Source organism: Mobula birostris, chromosome 31, assembly GCF_030028105.1.
Source record: "Mobula birostris isolate sMobBir1 chromosome 31, sMobBir1.hap1, whole genome shotgun sequence".
In the NCBI taxonomy this organism is placed as follows: domain Eukaryota; kingdom Metazoa; phylum Chordata; class Chondrichthyes; order Myliobatiformes; family Myliobatidae; genus Mobula; species Mobula birostris.
In genome coordinates this window covers 21,790,613-21,812,145 of record NC_092400.1, presented here as the reverse complement: position 1 = coordinate 21,812,145, position 21,533 = coordinate 21,790,613, and the positions used below count along the sequence as shown (strand labels likewise).

Genomic DNA, 21,533 nt, shown 5'->3' with positions numbered 1-21,533 from the left:
GAGTTTCAGAAGCACTCGAACCGAGGGTGACCAATGATTCAGCAGGTGATTTTAGAGATTGTGTGGATGACGAAGTATGATACTCGCCTCAGAGTTAGATAGCACAACAAGCTTACTCCAGGCGGTGGAATAGAACGGATGATTTGGAAGCAGTTTGTAGTGAGAATGGAAGGCAATGGGATTTGTTGCCTCATCTTCATTTGGTGGAAACTTCTCATACACTACTGAGCCCTGCCCATCAGAGGTGGTACTGAGATCAAGCAGGGCTACATCCACATCTTTATATAATTTGACAATTTTGGATGCTGTTACTGGAAGCCTGTGTGTAGATGAGAAATAGGAGAGGTTCAGAGATAATAGTGCAGGAATCAGAAGAGAAGAGAAAAAAAATCAGAAAACTGCTGGAAATCTGAAATAAAAATAAATATTTCTGGAACTACTCAGTGGGTCAGGCAGCATCTGTGGGTAGAGAAACATTGAGAGCTGAAGCACAGTGGTTGGATCCAGATCTGAAACTGTAACTGTTCTTTTTTTCTCAGATGTGACTGACCTGCCAAGTGTTTCCAGGATTTTCTGTTTTAATTTTTCAGGAAAGGATGTAGTAGCAGGCACTTCCGTGGCGAGAGCTAAATAAGTGAGAATGGAACAAGTCAGGGAGTTACAGAGGTAGTGAAGAGAGATGTGGAACAGTGTTGGAAGTTTTTAAGCAGCTTGAAGGAAGGGTCTTGAGTTTAATCACAGGTTTTTACTGAGAAAATACCCTTAGCTGCAATGGCTAAGGATGTTTTGGGTTCAGTTCATTTGCTCTCAGGTTCTTTGGAATAACAACGAAGGAATTATTTTCAGAGCTGTATCTAGTAACTCACAGAAAGAGGAAAGGTAAGTAGAGACGGCAACCAGAGTTCATTCATAGGAATTCCAACAAAACATCGGTGACTCAGCCAAGCAACACCGCGAGAAGTAACATTCTCAAAACTAGGACCCTGTGATTAGTGCTAATCAGGCATCCGCTTAAATATGCAAGTAACACAGAATTCCTGAACCTATCGAAATAAACTTGTCAAGTCAAAACAGAAAGCATTAGGAGACTGCATTACAAAGAAAAAAAACATAAGGAACTCCAAATGATTAATGACTCTCATTAAACAGCAGTTAATCAATTCAGGTGCTCTTAAAAACTTCATAGACCATTGCTGTCTGTCTCCCTGCACAAGCCTGAAGAGAAAGTTCAGTGAATTAAATGAAAACAGCATTGGGCTTAGCCTGATGCATCTTGCGTCAGATCGCTCCCTGTTTGTTTAACAGGATCAGCTGTTTGAAATAACTGTGGACAATCTTTCTGGTACTTTTTTTGTGAGAATAAACAGATAAGAAGATCAGATTTGTCCTGGTTTTTGTTGGCAGGACATACCTGATCAATTATCTTTTTGGTTGGTTGGCTGCAGTGAAACACAGGCAGTTCCAGATCCAAACCTCCTACACTATAGCCTTGCTACTTGTATATCCACGTTTGCTTACAGCGTTGAAGACCATTTGAGTATATGCTGGCTCTCAAAGCTTTTCTATCCATCCATTTATGAATCTGTAATTAACTCCCTCAGAAATGCCCACTAAACCATCTGTATTGCCCACCAAGCGCCCCATCCACGGGGAAATTTTACAACAGTCAGTTAACCTAATAACCAGCTGACCTTTGGGATATGGGAGGGAACCAGAGCAGCCAGTTGAGACCACCGCAGTCACAGGGAGAACATGCAAACTCCACACAGACAGGATGGAAGGTCAGGATCAAAGCCAGGTCACTGGAACTGTGAGATCCTAAACTATCTGCAGCAGCACACTGACACCTTTTGGCCTCCTTTCAACCAGTGCCGTAGTCATAGAATTGTACCGCACATAAATAGAACTGCCAGCCCATCACCTCCGTGTTGACTATCAAGTATCTATCTACACTAATCCCACTCACCAGCACTTGGCCACTGTCCCTCGGTATTTCACGTCATTGTCTGCTGCAAGAGACTTGGCCTCCACTATCCCCTCAGAGTCAGGAAATTTAGGGGGAAGTTTGGCCCTAACACAGAGCAGCGGAGACAACTTCGCTGTGAGCGATAACTTTAATAATAAGCTGCAAAACAACATGCCACAAGGGGCCACAAGGGGCCACAAAGCAGGAGAGAATGGATGCTTCAACACAACAAGGCCGCTGAAGGCTTGGAGCAACAGGCTGAGGCTGGCTGGTTCAGTGAGTGAGCAAGGATTGTGGGTGAGAACTGGGTCCAAATAGGCTGCAGGTGATGTGTTGGAAACGAGTGGCAGGTGATTGCTGTTAGCTGAGTGGAGATTGGGAAGTGCCTGTCTGTGCAGGCCTGATGCTCAGGTAGTGTTTTCTAAACTCTAATCACTCCCTTTGTGAAACAAAACCCTCCTCGGATCCCCTTCGAGCATTTTACCCCTTATTCTAAACTTATGCACTTGTTTTAGACACTGTTGATGAAAGATTAAGTTTCCTTCCATTTATGTCCCTCATAATTTTGTTTACCTTAAACATATCCCCCCCCCCCACTGTCACCCCTTGCTCCAAAGAAAACTAACTTGCCTATCAGGTTCCCCAAACACTCCATTCTGCTACCATCTACTCTACACATTCTCAGTACATGTTTCTCATATAGTGTGGCAACCAAAATTGTCCACAGAATTGCACCTGTGGCCTAAGCTAAGTTTAATGAAGTCATGCCATGACCCTGTTGCCCTCATATTCTGTAATCCTGTTAATAAAGCCAAGTATCTTGTATAAAGACTTGAAAGTCTGCAGATGCTGGATACCCAAAGCAACAGACACAAAATGCTGGAGGAACTGAGCAGTCAGGCAGCATCTATGGAAATGAATAAACTGTCGGTGTTTTGGGCCGAGACCCTTTTTCAGGACTGAGAAGGAAGTGGGAAGATGCCAGAATAATAGGTTAGGGGGAGGGGAAGGCTAGCTAGAACCCAGGTGGGTGGGAAAGGTCAAGGTCTGGAGAAGAAGGAATCTGATAGGGGAGGAGAGTGGACCATAGCAGAAAGGGAAGGAGGAGGGGACTCAGGGAGGTGAGAGGCAGGTGAGAAGAGGTAAAAGGTCAGAGTGGGGAATAGAGGAAGGCGGGGGTAATTTGTTCACTGGAAGGAGAACTCGATCAGGTTGGAGGCTACTCAGACGGAATATAAGGTGTTGCTGCTCCACCCTGAGGGTGGCCTCATCGTGGCACAAGAGGAGGCCTTGGAGTGACATATGGGAATGGGAATTGGAATTGGAATTAACACGTTTGGCCACCGGGAAGTCCCGCTTGTGGCGGATGGTGTAAAGGTGCTCAATGAAGCACCACCCCCCAATCGGTCTCACCAGACACAATAGAGGATGCAAGCAGATTTGCAGAAGAAGCATTGCTTCACTTGGAAGGACTGTTCGGGGTGCTGAATGGGGGTGAGGGAGGAGGTGTATGGGCAGGTGTAGCACTTGCAAGGATGAGCGCCAGGTGAGTGCAGGTTAGTGGGGAGGCATAAATGGACAAGGGGATCATGAAGGGAGCGATCCCTGCAGAAAACGGAGTGGGAGAAGGTAAAGATATGTTTAGTGGCAACTTGTATGCCTTCTTCACTGCCTTATCTAGCCACGCTGCTAACTTTGGGGACCTTGGACTTGCTTCTATGTTCAATACACCCTAGGGCCTTAGGGTTGCAGGGAACCAATGCAGAGGAGTTAAGGCCAGCAGTGATCATACAGAATGGCAGGGGAGGCTTCATGAGTCTGGTGACTTACTCCTGCTCCTATTTTCTTGTGTTCTTGTGCCATTGGTCCCCTCTGCACTCCTCTGATTAGCCCTCTCAAAGAGCATCACCTCATCCTCACCAGAATTAAATTCCACCTGCTTTAAATTCTGCCCACCTTACAAACTGACCAGTATCTACCTCATGCATCGCCAGACAGGCACTGAAGCTGGTGATATGGAACGTCTTTATTCAGCACTACAAGCAGGTATCATTAGAACATAGAACATAGAATAATACAGCACACAGTACAGGCCCTTCGGCCCACATTGTTGTGCCGACCCTCAAACCCTGCCTCCCATATAACTCCCCACCTTAAATTCCTCCATATACCTGTCTAGTAGTCTCTTAAATTTCACTATTCTGGACACACAAACCCAAACGCACATCACAGTTTATACCCTTAAGATCAAAGGTTATTCCATGCAATTTCAATAGTTACAATTGCTTTGTTTACTTCAGTACTTTAGATTGACTAATGGTTCCTTTGGGATACAGTATATAGTGGAAGCACATTGTAGTTGATAAGACACCTCTGAAGGTCCAAACACCTTTGGGAGTAACTAATAAACACAAATATTCTAAAACCTTTTGAGGACAGAGAGCCAGACACCCAAAATTAATGCCAGGGCTGTTTCTGAGTGCACAAATATGATAACTACACGAAAGTATTGATTTTCTATATCTGTGACCATGTTTGATATGCTAAGTGACAACATCTGTCTGGTCTGCCAGCTTGCATTCAAATCACAATGGTGCAAATAACTTAGCCAGTGTTGCCTGGTTTGATGCAAGCCAATTAACACAGCCCCATTGTCTTAATATTTGGCTCTTGCAGATGCTATCTCAGTCAGTGGAGCATCTGTGCTTTTAACTTCGATTTACTGCTTGCAATTTACAATAAGAACTGAAAACAAATTGCAAGCTTCCTAAATTACATTTACAATTAAAATGTAATTTTGTTTGAATTAATAGCTGCTATATTCGCATAACACCAGAATACTCCCGAACATCACAGCTGGGGCCTTTAAAATGACTTCCTGCTCCTGTTGTTTGTGCCTATTTATAAAACCGATGATCCCACGTGTCTCAACAGAGATTAGACAACATTCGCTTTGGGAATCTCACTTCGTGAAAAATTTTCCCATTTTCCCCGGGTTACCTTTCCTGTCGTGGCTGATTGACGTGTGCTTAACATGTTTCTACAAAGATAAGTGTTGTATGACGTGGATGCAATTTCCATCTAAGGGACGAGGAGATTGGCTGAAGTCAAAGGAACTAAATTAATGCAAAACAAATGCAGTTGCCGTTTAGTGCTGGGGGCTGGGGCAGTTCCTCATCAATAAATTTATGAGTTTTTCATTTCACCTTTTGTTTGATTTGTTTTGTTAATCATTGTCTAGATCAGCATGAAAAGTATTCCATTTGCAAAGCTCAGCTGGAGCAACAGAAGGACAGTTGTATTGACTTGTGGCTTAAGTGTTTAAGTACTGTTGGGGTGTGTAGTAGATGGAGCATCCATCATACATGGCTTTTTCAGCTGCTTCTATTTTGTGCACAGTGTCAGATGGGGTCTGGGTTGCAACATGCAGAATTAGTCTGGAGGACTTACTGGAATGAATTGCTGCGTTTCTTGGTGCTCCTGAGTCATAGTGATTCCATTGTACCCTGGTCCTTCAGAGGACTCAGATACCACCAGTGGCGATGAGGATGCAAGGCCACGAACATTTGAAGCGGAGGAAATGAGACCGAGTTAAAGAAAGCTGCGACAAGTCCAAGGGACAGAGCTCAGCAGGACTGGCGAATTACAAACAGAAATTACCCCTGGGGAACACGGTAGACCTGAATATTCTGGAACTTTAGGTAGAACATGTACCTCAAGGGCTAGACCCTGGCGGACTATAGTCCCAGCGCAGGTCGATGGGAGTAGGCAGTTTACATGGTTTCAGCATGGACTAGATAGGCTGATGGGCCTGCCTCTGAGTTGTACTCCTCTATGACTCTGAGGACATAGAACATTGTAGCATGTACAGGCCCTTTGGCCCACAATATTGTGTGACCCTTTACCCTGCTCTAAGATCAATTTAACTCTTCCCCTACACATAGTCCCCCATTTCTCTTTCATCAATGTGCCAATCAAATCTCTAAAATGTCCCCAATGTATCTGCTCTGCCACCACCCCTGACAGTGCATTCCATGCACCCACTGCTCTCTATGTCATAAAACTAACCTCTGATACACTTGCCTACCTTCCTCCAAATACCCTAAAAGTATGCCCCCTTCTATTGGCCATTTCCGCCCCAGGTAGAAATCTCTGGCTGTCTACTCAATCCATGCCTCTCATCAGCCCGTACTCCTCTACCAAGTCACCTCTCATCCTCCTTCGCTCCAAAGGGAAAAGCCCCAGCTGGCTCAGCCAGATAGCTGTGTCAAAGCACAAGACAGGTTCCAGTACATATTTGGGTTGAATGGAGGCATTTCCCCATGCAAGCAATTATATAAAACGAGCAGGAGCAAATAACTCCAACTAAACAAAGTGTTTTGCGAGTAGAAGAGGCATTACAATGGAGATGTCGTTGAAGAGTGTTTAGAAGTTATGTCGGTCTATGACCTCCTCTTGTGCCAATATGAGGCCACACTCAGGGTGAAGGAGCAACACCTTATATCCCATCTGGGGTAGCCTCCAACTTGATGGCGTGACTATCAATTTTTCCTTCCGGTAAAAGTATTTCGCTCACCCTCCCCTCTTCCTCTGGCCTTTTACCTCTTCTCACCTTCCCTTTCTCCTACCAGATCCCTTCTTCTTCAGCCCGTGACCTTTACTGCCCACCTGGCTTTGCCTGCCACCTTCCTCCTCCCCTACCCTCCCACCCCTTTGTTCTGGCTTCTCCCCATTTCCTTTTCAATCCTGAAGAGGGTCTTGGCCTGAAACATCGACTGCCTGTTCATTCCCATAGATGCTGCCTGACCTGCTGAGTTCCTTCAGCGTTCTGTGTGTGCCGTTCAGCGAACGATAGAGACGTTCCATGCGTCGGTTGATAAACGTAGTAACAAGTGTAACCTCTCATTGGATTCCAAATCACATGAAAGGCAGGACATCCTGCCACTATCAGCAGGACCACCCTTCATCTCAGTCCTCCCCAGATGAGGCAGCTCACAGTTCCCACCATAACAAAAAGGGATACATGGTGCAATTTTATAAAGGCAGACAAAACTCACGTCCCCTGTGAGGGTGGAGGGTAAGAATGAATCTGATGTCAAGTGAAACATCAGACAGCATGAATTACCAACAAAGCAAGGTCGTATTAAGAGGGGTCAGGTTTTCGTTGGACAGAACTGCTGTCTTCTTCTACAAGGCATAAAATAAAGACAACCGTTAGTCTTGCGAGACCATGGATCTGCGCCTGGAAAGCCTTCACTCTCCAGGGCGCAGGCCTGGGCAAGGTTGTATGGAAAACCAGCAGCTGCCCATGCTGCAAGTCTCCCCTCTCCACGACACCGATGTTGTCCAAGGGAAGGGCATTAGGACCCATACAGCTTGGCACCAGTGTCGTCACAGAGCAATGTGTGATTAAGTGCCTTGCTCAAGGGCACAACACGTTGCCTCGGCTGGGGCTTGCACTCACGATCTTCAGGTCGCTAGTCCAATGCCTTAACCACTTGGCCACAAACCAACAAGACAACACCAGTGAGTATGACCCAGAGGAGATCCTGATGGACTGTTGGCTCAGAGTAGGCTTAAACCTGGTGAGACCAAACCTGGAGCAGAGAATGTTGAATTAAAGGAAATTCCCAATCAGTACAGAAATAAAAGGAAATCACTTTTGAGTGGTTTCAAAGATTCAAAGTACATGTATTATCAAAGTATGTACACAGAATACAACGCTCTGATTCGTCCTCTGGCAGGCAGCCACAAAACAAAGAAACACCTTGGAACCTGTCCAAAGAAAACATCAAACACCCAACGTGTGAAAGAAAGAACAAATTGCACAAATAGTGAGTGGAGAATATCAAACATCCCAAACCAGGAGTCCAGGAGAAGTCAGTTTAGTTCAGTTTGGCACTGCACCGATAGCCAACTGCAGACCGCAGAGCCAGTCTTCGCCGAAGTGCCCCAATCGCCCTGAATGACAGGGTGTGACCATCTAGATCTCTTGGCCTATGATGGAAGACAACGACGAACACAGGCAAAGGACCTCAGGAAAACGTAAAGTGAATCCTGAAGCTAGAGTGAACATTGCGGTGACGTCAGGTGTACAGGACCTGGTGTTAGAGTCCAAGAGCTGAAGTTTCAAATCTACACTTGTTGATATGTTTACTGCTCTTTTACTTAAGTTAAGGAAAGTAGTGTGATTTTTTTTATTGATTGTAAAAGGGAAATAATTTGTTGGAGGTCCTGAGCCTTGATTAATTGAATTGAATTGACTTTATTACTTACATCCTTCATATACATGAGGAGTAAAATCTTTACGTTACATCTCTGTCTAAATGTGCAATTTATAGTAATTTATAATAAATAGTATGTACAACCGGACAGTCAATATAACATAAAAATACAGTTGTGTCAGCATGAATTAACCAGTCTGATGGCCTGGTGGAAGAAGCTGTCCCGGAGCCTGTTGGTCCTGGCTTTTATGCTGTGGTACTGTTTCCCAGATGATAGCAGCTGGAACAGTTTGTGGTTGGGGTGACTCGGGTCCCCAGTGATCCTTCAAACCCTTTTTACACACCTGTCTTTGTAAAAAACCATGGACTTTTTACTCTCCTCCCATCCGGTAGGCGCTACGGGAGCCTCTGCTCCTGCACCAGCAGGCACAGGAAGAGCTTCTTCCCTGAGGCTGTGACCATGCTGAACCTCACATCACAGCGCTAAGCAGTATAGCAGTCTCAGTACTTTTATATTTGTGTGCTGTAGCACTTACTTTTTATTCGCAGTTATTTTGTAAATAACACTATTTTTTGCATTTCTGGTTAGATGCTAACTGCATTTCATTGGCTTTGTGTCTGTACTCAGCACAATGACAATAAAGTTGAATCTAATCTAAAATGTCAACACTTTTCATTCTAGTCAGTGAACCTAACTTCTGGTTTTAAAATTAGTAGCAGCTTATAGAGGAAACTGTGTTATTTACTTATTGAGATACAGTGCAGAACAGGCCCTTCTGGCCCTCTGAGCCACACTGCCCAGCAATCCCCCGACTTAACCCTCGCCTAATCATGGGACAACTTATAACGACCAATTATAAATTGACCTTTGGACTGTGGTTGGTAACCAGAGCACCCGGAGGAAACCCATGCGATCACGGGGAGAACTTACAAGCTCCTTACAGACAGGGGCAGGAATTGAACCCCGGTCGCTGGTACTGTAAAGCGTTGTGCTAACCACTACACTACCATGTTGTCCTATTGTAAAATTTTAAATATAGTGAAATTTTCAATGATAAATCCTTTTATAGAACAAATGGATCCTTACTAAAGATTTAATCCAGAAGGATGTTAATTAATATCAAAACTTGTAATATCTATTTCTAATAATATGTTTTGTCTCTTAACAGAGTTCCTGTTCCTTATTCCTGCTCGTATAAACCTGCACAATCCAGGAATTTACCCCAAATAAATATCTCCTCTTCCACCCAAGAGCTAAGAAAGACCTGCAGTCCCAAAGAAGATATCATGTTTATGAAGACACATAAAACTGCCAGTAGCACCATCCTCAACATCCTCTTCCGCTTTGGTCAGAAGCACCGGCTGAAGTTTGCCTTCCCCAACGGCAGGAATGATTTCTACTACCCGTCCTACTTCGACAGGAGCCAAGTGAAAGATTACAGACCGGGTACTTGTTTCAATATCGTTTGTAATCACATGCGGTTTAACAGCGAGGAAGTCCACAAGCTGCTGCCCGAAGACACTGTCTATTTCACCATCCTCAGGAACCCTGCTTTTTTATTTGAATCGGCCTTTCATTACTTCGGCCGCGTGATCCCTTTCACCTGGAAAATAAGCGGGGAGGACAAGCTAGCCGAATTCCTCAGGGACCCCAACCGATACTATGATCCAAACGGCTTTAACTCCCACTACTTGAAGAACCTATTGTTTTTTGACTTTGGTTACGACAACAACTTAGATTTTGATGACCCCAGGGTAGAGAAGCATATTAAAGCCATAGACGAAAGATTCGAGCTGGTAATGCTTCTTGAACACTTCGACGAGTCCCTCATCCTTCTGAAGGACGTGATGTGTTGGGATATGGACGACATTCTGTACTTCAAGTTAAACGTGAGGAAAGATTCCACTGTGTCAAGAATGAGCGGAGAGTTGTACGAAAAGGCGACAAGCTGGAACAAGATCGACTCCATGTTGTACGAGTACTTCAATGCTACCTTCTGGAGAAAGGTGGAAGAGTATGGTTTTGAGCGCATGGCAAGCGATGTGGAGGCGCTGCGCAAGCGCAATGACCACATGCAGTCCATCTGCATCGATGGCGGGCGCCCCGTGGACGCGAACGCCATACAGGAGGCCTCCCTGCAGCCGTGGCAACCGCTAGGGGAGCGCTCCATCATGGGCTACAACCTCAAAAGGAACATCAGCAGAAAGCACCGGAAGCTTTGCAGGAAGATGCTCACCCCTGAACTGCAGTATCTGACCGAGCTAGGAGTTAACTTGTGGGTAACAAAACTGTGGTCCTATATCAGAGACCTGTTAAAATGGTAGCTGGGCGTCTCTGCCAGAAGGAGTCGCAGAGAATGATTGCTGCCACAGACCTATGGGCGTTACATTGCAGATTGCCTGTAATTGTAAGGCAATCATTAAAAATGTAATATATCAAACACAACTGGATTACAGTCAATTAATTTCCATTAGTAAAATAGTAATTAATTTGGAACTAAAGGTTCCACTGTACTATGCTCTGTAAAATATCACTCCCTATTTACTGTCCCAGCGATATCTTGTGAATGATCAAAAATTAAATAACTGTGAATTAATAATGTAATCAGAGGAATCAGAACTTCAAGCTGTATGATAGGAGTGCTTAAAGATCTCTGGCTAGTGCCTCCATGTAGACCCATGAGAGGCAGCAATGAGCCATGAACTTGATTCTTAGCAAATAACGTAGACTTTATATAGTAAATATTTATAATGAATTTTCTACTGGCCCTTGAAATCCAGACTGCGTTTATAATTGCAGATAAGGCATTGGTGATGCAAAAAGACTGAACTCAAAACTGCTTTTTCACGTCTTATTACCAGTTTTGAAGGCTTTATGTTATTTCTATGTAAGATCATATCAGTGGCAATTCTATGTCATATGATTATATCTGTGGCAATTCTAAGTCAGATGATCACATCAGTGGCAAATCTACGTCACTTGACGTAGCAATTCTAAGTCACAGTAGCATTGCATTACAGGTTAACAACTCAGTGCATTCTTACAATAATGTAATTTTCCCTTGGTATGAAGTTCTCAAAAAAATAACTGAACAGATCAAGCTCATGTGCACAGGTTTTTTTAAAAAATTTGTTTATTGATATATATCCCAGGCAAATGTACAATATTTATTGCATTATCTGCAGAATAATTCTAAGGTTTCAGTTTGGCTCGATGGAAACATTGGGGATAAAATGCAACTCATCGCAATGGTGAAATATATATTTCTCTATTTTCAAAGGTTTGGATTAGCTGAGTGGCTAGGATTGATGAACTGGCTTAATAGGTTAGTCATTCATTCCATCCAGTAGACAGTGATACAAATTTACACTGTGCGGTATTAACCTTATCACTAATTACTTGCAGCTTAATTACATATAAATAGTTAGCAACAAAATGGAAATTATTTTCATTCATCCTTTTTCCTTATAATAAGTTATCAATCACTTATAAAGTGCATTTGACACAGTAAGCTCTTATCAGGAACGTAATCAAAGTTAAGAGTTTATTATCTAAAGTTAGCACTGAGATGAATGTCCCAGTCAGCAGAAATCAGCAAGGTATTCACCAGAAAACCAATACCCTTGTAACAGTAACACTCACAATCATCTATCAGACCTTCATGTGGACCATAAGATATTGGAGCCGAATTAGGCCATTTGGCCCATTGAATCCGCTCCGCCTCTTGATCATGTCTGAGACCAAGTTGTACATCTCAAAAGAGGAAACTTGATTTTGAAGCATTAATTTGCCTGTGCACTTGGAACGTGTTTGTATTTCAAATCGCGTAGCAGAAGCAGTGTTATTTTCGTACAACTCAGTATTTTGTATTTCTTTCAAAGACTCGGATGTTGATTATATGTATAAGATAATTCCGGTGGAAAGGAGAACAGAATTTGTAAATGAACATCATTAGATTTGAAAGTAGTCTAGATCGATCAGTAGTGGCCTTGTCCTTGAATTAGTTCAAGAACCTGTCCAGATATTTAAGAATGAAAATGTAGTACAATCCTCCAAAGCTTCACGAAGGAAGTGCTGCTCCTTTGAATGGGTCATTAAACCAAATCCCTTCCGGTTGGCATAAAGACTCACTAGGACAAGCTGAAAGGCCAGAGGAGCTAGGCAAGGTTCATTTGTCAATCAACAAGAGATGGTCAGGCCACTGCTGTTAGCACAACCCTGCTAGTTAAAAAACTGCCACATTCCTTAAAATGCAGCAGAAGCTACACTTCAGGAGTAGTTTAGCAGGTGTAAGACACTTTGAGCCATGAGATATGAATGGCTAACAGAAATGCAAGTTCTTTCCTTGTGCCTTGTCTTTTAACAGACTCACCAACCAACTGCAGAGCGGATGTAAAACTGAACGTCACCCAAGTCTTTCATTAAAGGTAGAGAACTCTCAGGGTCAGTCTGCGGAGTTTGTTATCGTCTGGAAGAGGTGGGTGGTGCACAGGGCACCTACTTATTCGGTGTTTTGTGCTTCCATTTCTGGGTTTCTGGTTAGAAATGGTTAGTTACTTTACGATAGAGATGTTCCAGTTTAATTTGAATGGGCATCCATTGAAATACTGAGGAATTAAAATGTTAAAACAATTAAAATATGGCAGGATGAAGTAGAACAAGAATACTTATAAAGCAATTCTTAAACACTTCACAGTAAGACAGACTTGCTCATGGTTTGATACTGAAAAATGATAGAAGGCATATATCTGTTATTATCATCGTTGTGTACCATGTTGTATGACATGGGTGACTGTGGTCTTTCCATGACCGTTCTTGGCAAATTCTTCTACGGAAGTGGTTGCCATTACCTTTTTCTGGGCAGTGTCTTTACAAGATGGGTGGCCCCAGCAATTATCAATACTCTTCAGAGATTGTCTGCCTGGTGTGAGTGGTCGCATAACCAGGAATTGTGATGTGCACCAGCAGCTCATACGACCATCCACCACCCTGCTCCCGTGGCTTCACGTGACCCTGATCTGAGGGCTAAGCAGGTGCTACACTTTGCCCCAGGGTGACCACCAGACCACCGGAGGGAAGGAGCATCTTACACCTCCTTTGGTAGTGATGTACTGTTATTTGAGTATAACCCTGCCTACTGTTATTTGAGTAGAACAAAGTATCTGTTATACACTTAAATAATCATATTGTTCATCAAGATAGTACAATTGTCTTGAAATAATATAAACAAATGGTGCTAATTTATCTCAAATTAAAAACTTCAGAATTATAGAATACATTGAATTCCTCTTCAATAAATACACTGAGAAGTACTGCTGTAGTCATGGTTACAAAACACTTAAAATAATAATAATAGTAGCTAGGTATCAGTTAATTAACAATGTGTCAGAGAGGATTATTGCCCTTTATACGAACAATTCAACAAAAGAGTTATTAAAGTATGTACATTGGCCGTACATATTTACTCAGATGTTTTAAATACTGACTGTCAAATTGCATTGCAAAGGAATTTAACCAAAGTGAGCTTACAGAAGTGAATTAATAAATCAGCAGGGCCAGGCTACCATGCTCACATTCTCGCAGGATTTATCATTGAAAATTTGACTGTATTTCAAATTTTACAATAGGGCGACACAGTAGTGTAGTGGTTAGCACAATGCTTTACAGAAGGGCCCAGCACTGCCTGTAAGGAGTTAGTACGTTTTCCCCATGGCCTCGTGGGTTTCCTCCGGGTTCTCCGGTTTCCTCCCACAGTCCAAAAACATTCCGAGATATTACCTCTCACAGGTCACATTATACCTTTCATGCATTGGTTCCAAACCAACATCGACCACTGTAATGCTACCAATTCTATTTGTCTTCAATATTTCTTTAAATTTTAATTTATACACATGACAGTACACCCAGCTATGTAATAAACACTATTTATGGTGACACAGTTTTAACATCTGACAGCAGCACATTATTTAATAAAGGATAATTATTACCTACTACTTATGATCAGACTTTTTACTGACACAAACGGACTTTGCATTATGATCTTGTTACTGTTTCTTTGCTTTTAAGATGGTTTGATTTATATTTAGCAGAGAAGCTTACTAAGAACCAAGCAGAAATAAATACTCTGACTGTTCCTAGTCAGTACCCAGCACTTTCATAAAGTGATTCCTGATAATAATAAGAGGAATCGTAATGAGACTTGTAAACAGTATTAACGCTTGTCAGCATTTGCTGTTTAACCACTTGGTATTTGCTTGCGTATTTGCAATGTAATTTATTCAATAAAACAATATTTTACAATAACAAGCACCTGGAGAATGACTTTGAAAGTGAAATTGGATATTTCATTACAATCAAGACATCTGAATTCTTCCTTAAGTAGTTTGCTTCTCATACCTAATCACAATATAATGTTCTCCTAATGATTACCTGATAGAGTATCAGTGCCCAGGTAACAATCAAAGCCAAAAGGCTACACAGCAAGTTGTTTTAATGAAGATATCAAGCTGTCTGTAGGACATAATCAAAGTTCAAAGTAAATGTATTCTCAAAGTACATATGCGTCACCATAAGCAACCCCAAGATTCATTTTCTTGTGGGCATACTCAATAAATCCATAGTAGAATAATAGCCATTGTAGAATCAATGAAAGACCGCACCAACTCGGGCATTTAAGCCATGTGCAAAGGACAACAAATTCTGCAAATACAAAAAGAAACAATAATAATAAATAAATAAACAATAAGCATCAAGAATGTGAGATGAAGAGTCCCTGAAAGTGAGTCCATAGGTTTTGGAAACATTTCAATAAAGGGATAAGAGAACTTAAGTGATGTTATCCCCTTTGGTCCAAGACCCTGATGGTTGAGGGGTAATAACTGTCCCTGAACCTGGTGGTGTGAGTCCTGAGGCTCCTGTACCTCCTTCCTGACGGCAGCAGCGAGAAGAGAGCTGAATTCCCTGATGATGGATGCTGCTTTCCTGTGATAAAGTTTCGTGTAGATTGAAAAGAAAGATTCAAGTTGAGGGTAAGGTTCAATTTAATGTATAGAGATGTATCTGGGAGACAAGGCTGGCTGATGGCTGCAAATTTGTATCTGGGGGAAGTTGATGAGATTGAGTGGTGAATTAATGTGTAAATGGGTGGGTGATGGTTGTGCCAGAATTGGTGGGATGAAGGGCCTGACCAGACGTCACTAAAAGCATATTGCAAGAGTATTGGCCTGAAAAATGTCACACAAGAATGTTAGCAGATGTACTCAGGACTGGGGAAGGATGATCCAATAAGAGATTTGACAACAAATCTCATTTCTAAACACGGAGCTACAAGGGTCCTCAGAGGAGTGGTCCTGACACAGTTGGCGAAAAGCAATTCGTAATTGTTTAAGGCAACATGCACAAAATGCTGGAGGAACTGAGCGGGCCGGGCAGCATCTATGGAGAGGGATAAGCAGTCGACGTTTCGGGCCAAGATGCTTCCTCAGGACTCGAAAGGAAGATGAGAAGTCAGAGTAAGAAGGTGGAGGGAGGGGAGAAAGAAGTACAAGGTGATAGGTGATAGGTGAAACCAGGAGAGGGGGAGGGGTGAATTAAAGAGCTGAGAAGTTGATTGGTAAAAGAGATACAGGGCTGGAGAAGGGGGAATCTGATAGGAGAGGATAGAAGTCCATGGAAGAAAGGGAAGGAGGAGGAGTATGAGAAGGAGGTGATTGGCAGGTAAGGAAGAAGGTGAGAGAGGGAAACAGGAATGGGGAATGGTGAAAGGGGTGGTATTACCAGAAGTTTGAGAAATCGATGTTCATGCCATCAGGTTGGAGGCTACCCAGACGGAATATAAGGTGTTGCTCCTCCAACCTGAGTGTGGCCTCATGGTGGCAGTAGAGGAGGCCATGGACTGACATGTCGGAATGGAACTGGGAAGTGGAATTGAAATGGGTGGCTACTGGGAGATCCTGCTTTTTTCTGTGAGGTGGAACGTAGGCGCTTGGCGAAGCAGTCTCCCAATCTATGTCGGGCCTCACCGATATACCAGAGCCCACACCAGGATCACCAGATACAATAGATGACTCCAACATACTCTCCAGTAAAATGCCACCACCTACAGTTTGTGGCCCTGAATAGTAGTGAGGGAGGAGGAGCAGAATATTGCTTATAGCGTCACTTTCAATGGCTTCAGTCTTCAGTTATCTCCTTGGGGATAGAAAGGAAGGAGAAGATGACAGAATAAGAAGGTGGGGGGAGGGGAGGGAGGCTGGCTAGAAGGTGATAGGTGAAGCTATGTGGGTGGGAAAGAGCTGGAGAGGAAGAAATCTGATAGGAGAGGAGAGTGGACAATTGGAGAAAGGGAAGAAGGAGCTGATAGGCAGGTGAGAAGAGGTAAGAGACCAGAGTGGGGAGGGGGAGGGAGGGGATGTTTTTTACTGGAAGGAGAAATCAATATTTATGCCATCGGGTTGGAGGCTACCCAGACGCAATATGAGTTGTTGCTCCTCCACCCTGAGGGTGGCCTCATCATAGCGCAGGAGGAGGCCATGGACCAAAATGTTGGAATGGAAATGAGGATCAGAATTAAAACATCTGGCCGCCAGGAAGTTCAGCTTTTGGGAGATGGAGCGAAGCTGCTCGACGAGGCAGTCCCACTATTTACGACGGGTCTCACCAGTGTAGAGGAGGCCGCATCGGGAACGTCGGACACAATAGATGACCCCAACAGATTCACAGGTGAAGTGTTGCCTCACCTGGAAGGACTGTCTGCAGCCCTGAATGGAGGTGAGGGGGGAGGTGTATGGGTAGGTGTAGCACTTTGGCCACTGGCAAGGATAAGTGCCAGAAGGGAGGTTAGTGGGGAGGGAATGGATGGACAAGGGAATCACAGAGAGAGCGATCCCTGTTGAAAGCAGAGAGCGAAGGGTAGGTAAAGATGTGTTTGGTGGTAGGATCCCTTTCGAGACGGTGAACGCTGTGGAGAATGATGTGCTGGATGCGGAGGCTGATGGGGCGGTAGGTTAGGACGAGAGGACAGATCTGTAGGGATTCCAGTGCGGGAGGCATGTGTTTCTAGTTCAGTCACAAGCCGCAAGCTTCATGCTCCTACATATTGGATTCAGACTGCTAACAGATGAAGACCCCAGTAAACAAGGCAAGCAAGGTTCTCCCACCGTTCCACAAACTGAAGGCTAACTTATGGTTAGTTCTGTCTTGGTGATTACAGAACTATTCTGAAGCGGCTGCCTTAAAACCAAACTTTCCGCGTTAACTAGCTGCTGGCTTGGGGAACAAGTCTGTATAACCTCGGGCACAGTGTGCTGGTGTTGGTAGGAAGGGCTTCACTCTCTCTCATTGGCCTAACGTGAGAGCCCACTGGGATGTGGGGATACTCAATCAGAATCTGTGACCTTGTTTTGGTGTTCTAGGGGCCAGAAATAACTACAGGAAGAGAAAGGGTTATGGGTCCAAAGAGAAAATAGCTCCGAGCGTCCCCACTTCCCAGTTGGCAAATGGCCCCTGTTGTATTTGCCTTCAATTCTGACTACCCAGAGGTACTGGGGATCCGGTTCAGAGAAGCCTGGATGTGCAGCAAGAATAGGCTAGAGTGGATCGACAAGGTGAAACAAAAACTGGGACAGGAGAAGTTTACCCTTCTGCTGCTCAGGTCCGAGGTGTTTGCCATGCATGGTGCAAGTCCTGCGGTATGGCAGTCACCCGAAGCATCCTCTGTTTCAACCGGAGATTCCAGGTGGAGTGTGTCTGCCCTGTTACGATGCAGAAGTTCCCAGGAAATGGGGAAAGAAGCGTGCCCAACATTGTCCCCACCCTGGTGGCCACCTTAAGGTGTGGCTGCTCCAAGCTGTGAGTAGAAGTGAAGAATGCCAACGCCAAGCATCACTACATGCTGAAATTTTACGTGTTCCCGGTGTTGTGAGGGATGGGCCTGGCCTTGTTGCCACACAATGTTCTGTCCAGTCGGACTTGGCTGCGCTACCCACCCCTTGTAGAAAGGTTTCTGCAGAGAAGCACCTTTGTCTGCGAGTGCGTCAGAAGCAGTCAACATGACCTTCCTGCACAAGGACACAGTCGAGGCAGTGGGATCGTTCCCCGATCAGACTGCCAAGGCCATTTTGCGGGACGTCCCATTGCCAGATCTCACCAACAAGTGCCAAGAGCTTGCCTGTAGCAGTGAGAGAAGCCGTCCCTTCCCACATGGTGGAGGAGACCCGGACAAAGACGTGAGGTTCTTCATTGTGGTTCCTGTTCCCAAGGACGCACACTGAGGCAACCAGCAACTCAGCGAGAGATACTCTTGTTGGACTTCCTGTGCATTGGGATGTCCACACAATGAGCAGTGGATTCTGCTAACTGGAACTTCCTGGGATGCAGGAGGTGCTAAGGAAAGGTTGAACACTAAGGCCTGGTGCATCCACTGCAAAGGTTTTGCAGGGAAGGACTGAAATCAGACATTTCACAGGCTCTGAACACTAAAGGGCTGGATCCTGTGTAACATCCTCTTAAACATGTAATGGGTGTATTGTTTGATAAAGCCACAGAATGTATTGATTGGGATGATACAATGAATGTATTGACACTCTGAGTGAAAACAATGATTGTACTGTTTTTCTTTTGTGTATCTTTTTATGAATAACGCTCATTTTTAAAGGATAATCTCTTATTTATCTTTGACACCAGCTTATAGGAAGAGGTGAGTCTGAAACAAAGGGCAAGCTTAAACCAAGGAGAAGCTATTGTACAAAAGGTCAACAAATGGTTCTAATTTCATCAGGGGTGTTGAGTGGAGCTTTCTGATTGTATGGATTTATAATTCCATTAGGTATCTCTGTGTGAGAAAATGATTTGTAAAATTGACCCTCAAAGCACAATCTCAAGTGATTTATTTATTGAGATACAATGAGGAGTAGGCCCTTCTGGCTTTCGAGCCACGCCCCCAATTTAATCCTAGCCCAATCATGGGACAACTTACAACTACCAACTAGGTAGGTTAATTTGGACTGTGGGAGGAAACCGGAGCACCCAGAGGAAACCCACACGGTCACAGGGAGAACGTACAAACTCCTTACAGGCAGTGGCAGGAATTGAACCCGGGCCGCTGGGACTGTAAAGCGTTGTGCTAACCACTATGCTACCAGGTCATGTTAACAACCAGCTAACACCGGTCCTTTTGTTCTGTAACCACTACATAAGAGTAAGTAATAACAATAGCTCCATTAAGTCTGCCATGTATGGTTGAGTAACCGTCTTAAACCTATATACCCGATGCCAGACAGTAGATTAGATGCCATTTTGCTTGGATGAATTTAGTGTTGGATCAGGGGATGTCCACCGATGAACTTAAGTTTTTTTCTTAGACAGTCCCTTGAGATTGAAGGTGGCTTGCTTCATGTTCTGTGTGGGTTCGAAGGTGACGGGACCAACGTAGGAATCCAAACCTTATCCACAATGGGGCAGGAGTTGCTGGTGTGGCGGGTGAGCGAATAGTTTGTGAAGTGGCCTACTCCTTGCGCCATTTACATAGGACGTTACACGGGGTCCAGCGTTAGGCTAGAAGGTATCTTGGGCGTGCCCAACACAGCTATTTGAAGGTGGTTAGGGCTTCAGTCCTGGTGACTTTGGCCTAAAAGAGAACATTGACATTGGCTCACTTGTCCGTCCTGTGGATCTGGAAGATTTTGCCAAGTTGGATGTTGTTGCGTCTTTAGAGTAGAATGATTTCTGCAGAAAAAACACATTTGACCATTAGTCCATCCGTGGATCCAGTGGGTAGTTTTCCAATCTGACGGCAGGATGTCTCATTCCCAGAACTCACCAACAAGACCTCGCTTGTAGCAGTTAGAGAGGACCTCCCTCTCAGATCCTTCCTGCCTGGTCGAGGTGTTCTGGAAATAGATGCGAGGTTCCTTGTTGTGTAATTTTCCAGTCTATGGGCTATTCCCAGAGAAGCCTGCATGCTGTTTGTGGCCCAGGTCTCAAAAGAACAGAGGAAGGCAGTGATCATGAGGTTAGTGTCAGGTCCAAGGTCTTGAACCTCGAACATCTGTTCCCTTGATCTACCAAAGACTGTGCAGGAACATTGAAGACAATGGTAAATTTCATCATTGAAATCTGAGCTCTGGTGTGCTGTAGCATTTAGATCTAAGAAGGAGATTATGTTTTCCATGTTCTCACTATGAAATTTATGGTTGGGGGTCCATATTGTCCAGCAGGGACAGGATGGGAGAGGACCTTTGTATTGCTGATGTTTGTCAAGTATCAGGCCCATCCTTGACTTTGGGGCGGCTGGGTAGCGTAGTGGTTAGCACAACGCTTTACAGTACAGGTGACCCGGTTTCAGTTCCTGACGCTGCCTGGAAGGAGTTTGTACGTTCTCCCCGTGACCCCACAATCCAAAGACATACTGGTCGGTAGGTTAATTGGTCATTGTAAATTGTCCCCTGATTGGGCTCAGATTAAATTGGGGGATTGCTGGGCGGTGTTGCTGGAAGGGCCAATTTTGCGCTGTATCTCAATCAATTGATAAATGAATGAATGATAGCTTTGAGGTTGCAAATACTAGCATCATCTGCATCAACCATGGTGGCTCAGCTGCTGATGATCTTAGCCCCAGAGAGCAGTCATCATAGAGAGAGCAGTTTCCCACTGGTTCTGTTGATTTGTTCCATCCCTGTGGGAAGTTTACTGGCGTTAAGCATTGGAGTGAAAAAAATTGGAAAAGGAAGTGTCAGAGTAATGAGATTAGCCTTCACTGAGGTGGCTCAGTTGGTTAGCGATTAAGCGAGGATAAGATGGAGGATGCTGAACTGAGTGTACATTGCAATGTATGCTCTTCTAAATTGATGGAGTCAAAGGCTTTCATGAGGTTAAAAAAATATGGTCATGTACAGTGACTGGTGCAGCTCGCCGCCTCTCACTTGGAGTCGTGCACTGAAATCATGTCCACAGCGCCTCTAGATGGACAGAACCCAAACTGCAATTCGGGGAGCAGCTCTTTTGGCCATTGGGTGGATGCAGTTGAGGAGAGCCTGGTAATAACCCCTCAGAGGTCCCTGGTACTTCCTCCTCTTCCCAGGCAATGAGGTTGTAGATCTGTGATCTAATTGTTCCTCTGCTGGGTTTTGGATCCATTCAACTGATTAATTAGCATAATATTAAAATATATTTAAGAACAATATATTTATTATGCTAATCAATCAGAATAATCAATACATAATAATATTAAAATTTAATATATGTTTGTAAGTTTTGAACATTTTAATAGCATTTCAGCTGTACCATTTATAGAGTACATCTAACAGTGCCATAAGTGACACCTATTGGCCCAGTTATTTTCTTA

General features: G+C 44.0%; 1 protein-coding gene across 2 annotated transcripts in view; it reads left to right on the top strand.

Moving 5' to 3' along the window:
- The window catches only part of LOC140190883 (galactosylceramide sulfotransferase-like), a 33,332-nt gene extending 18,888 nt beyond the window's left edge, over window positions 1-14,444 (top strand). For both annotated transcript variants that reach the window (XM_072247816.1, XM_072247817.1), the window contains exon 4: window positions 9,360-14,444. In XM_072247816.1, coding sequence (XP_072103917.1) covers window positions 9,360-10,515 — 1,156 coding nt within the window. In that variant the 3' untranslated portion in view covers window positions 10,516-14,444. The remainder of the gene's footprint in view (window positions 1-9,359) is intronic.
- The last annotated feature ends 7,089 nt before the right edge of the window (window positions 14,445-21,533 follow it).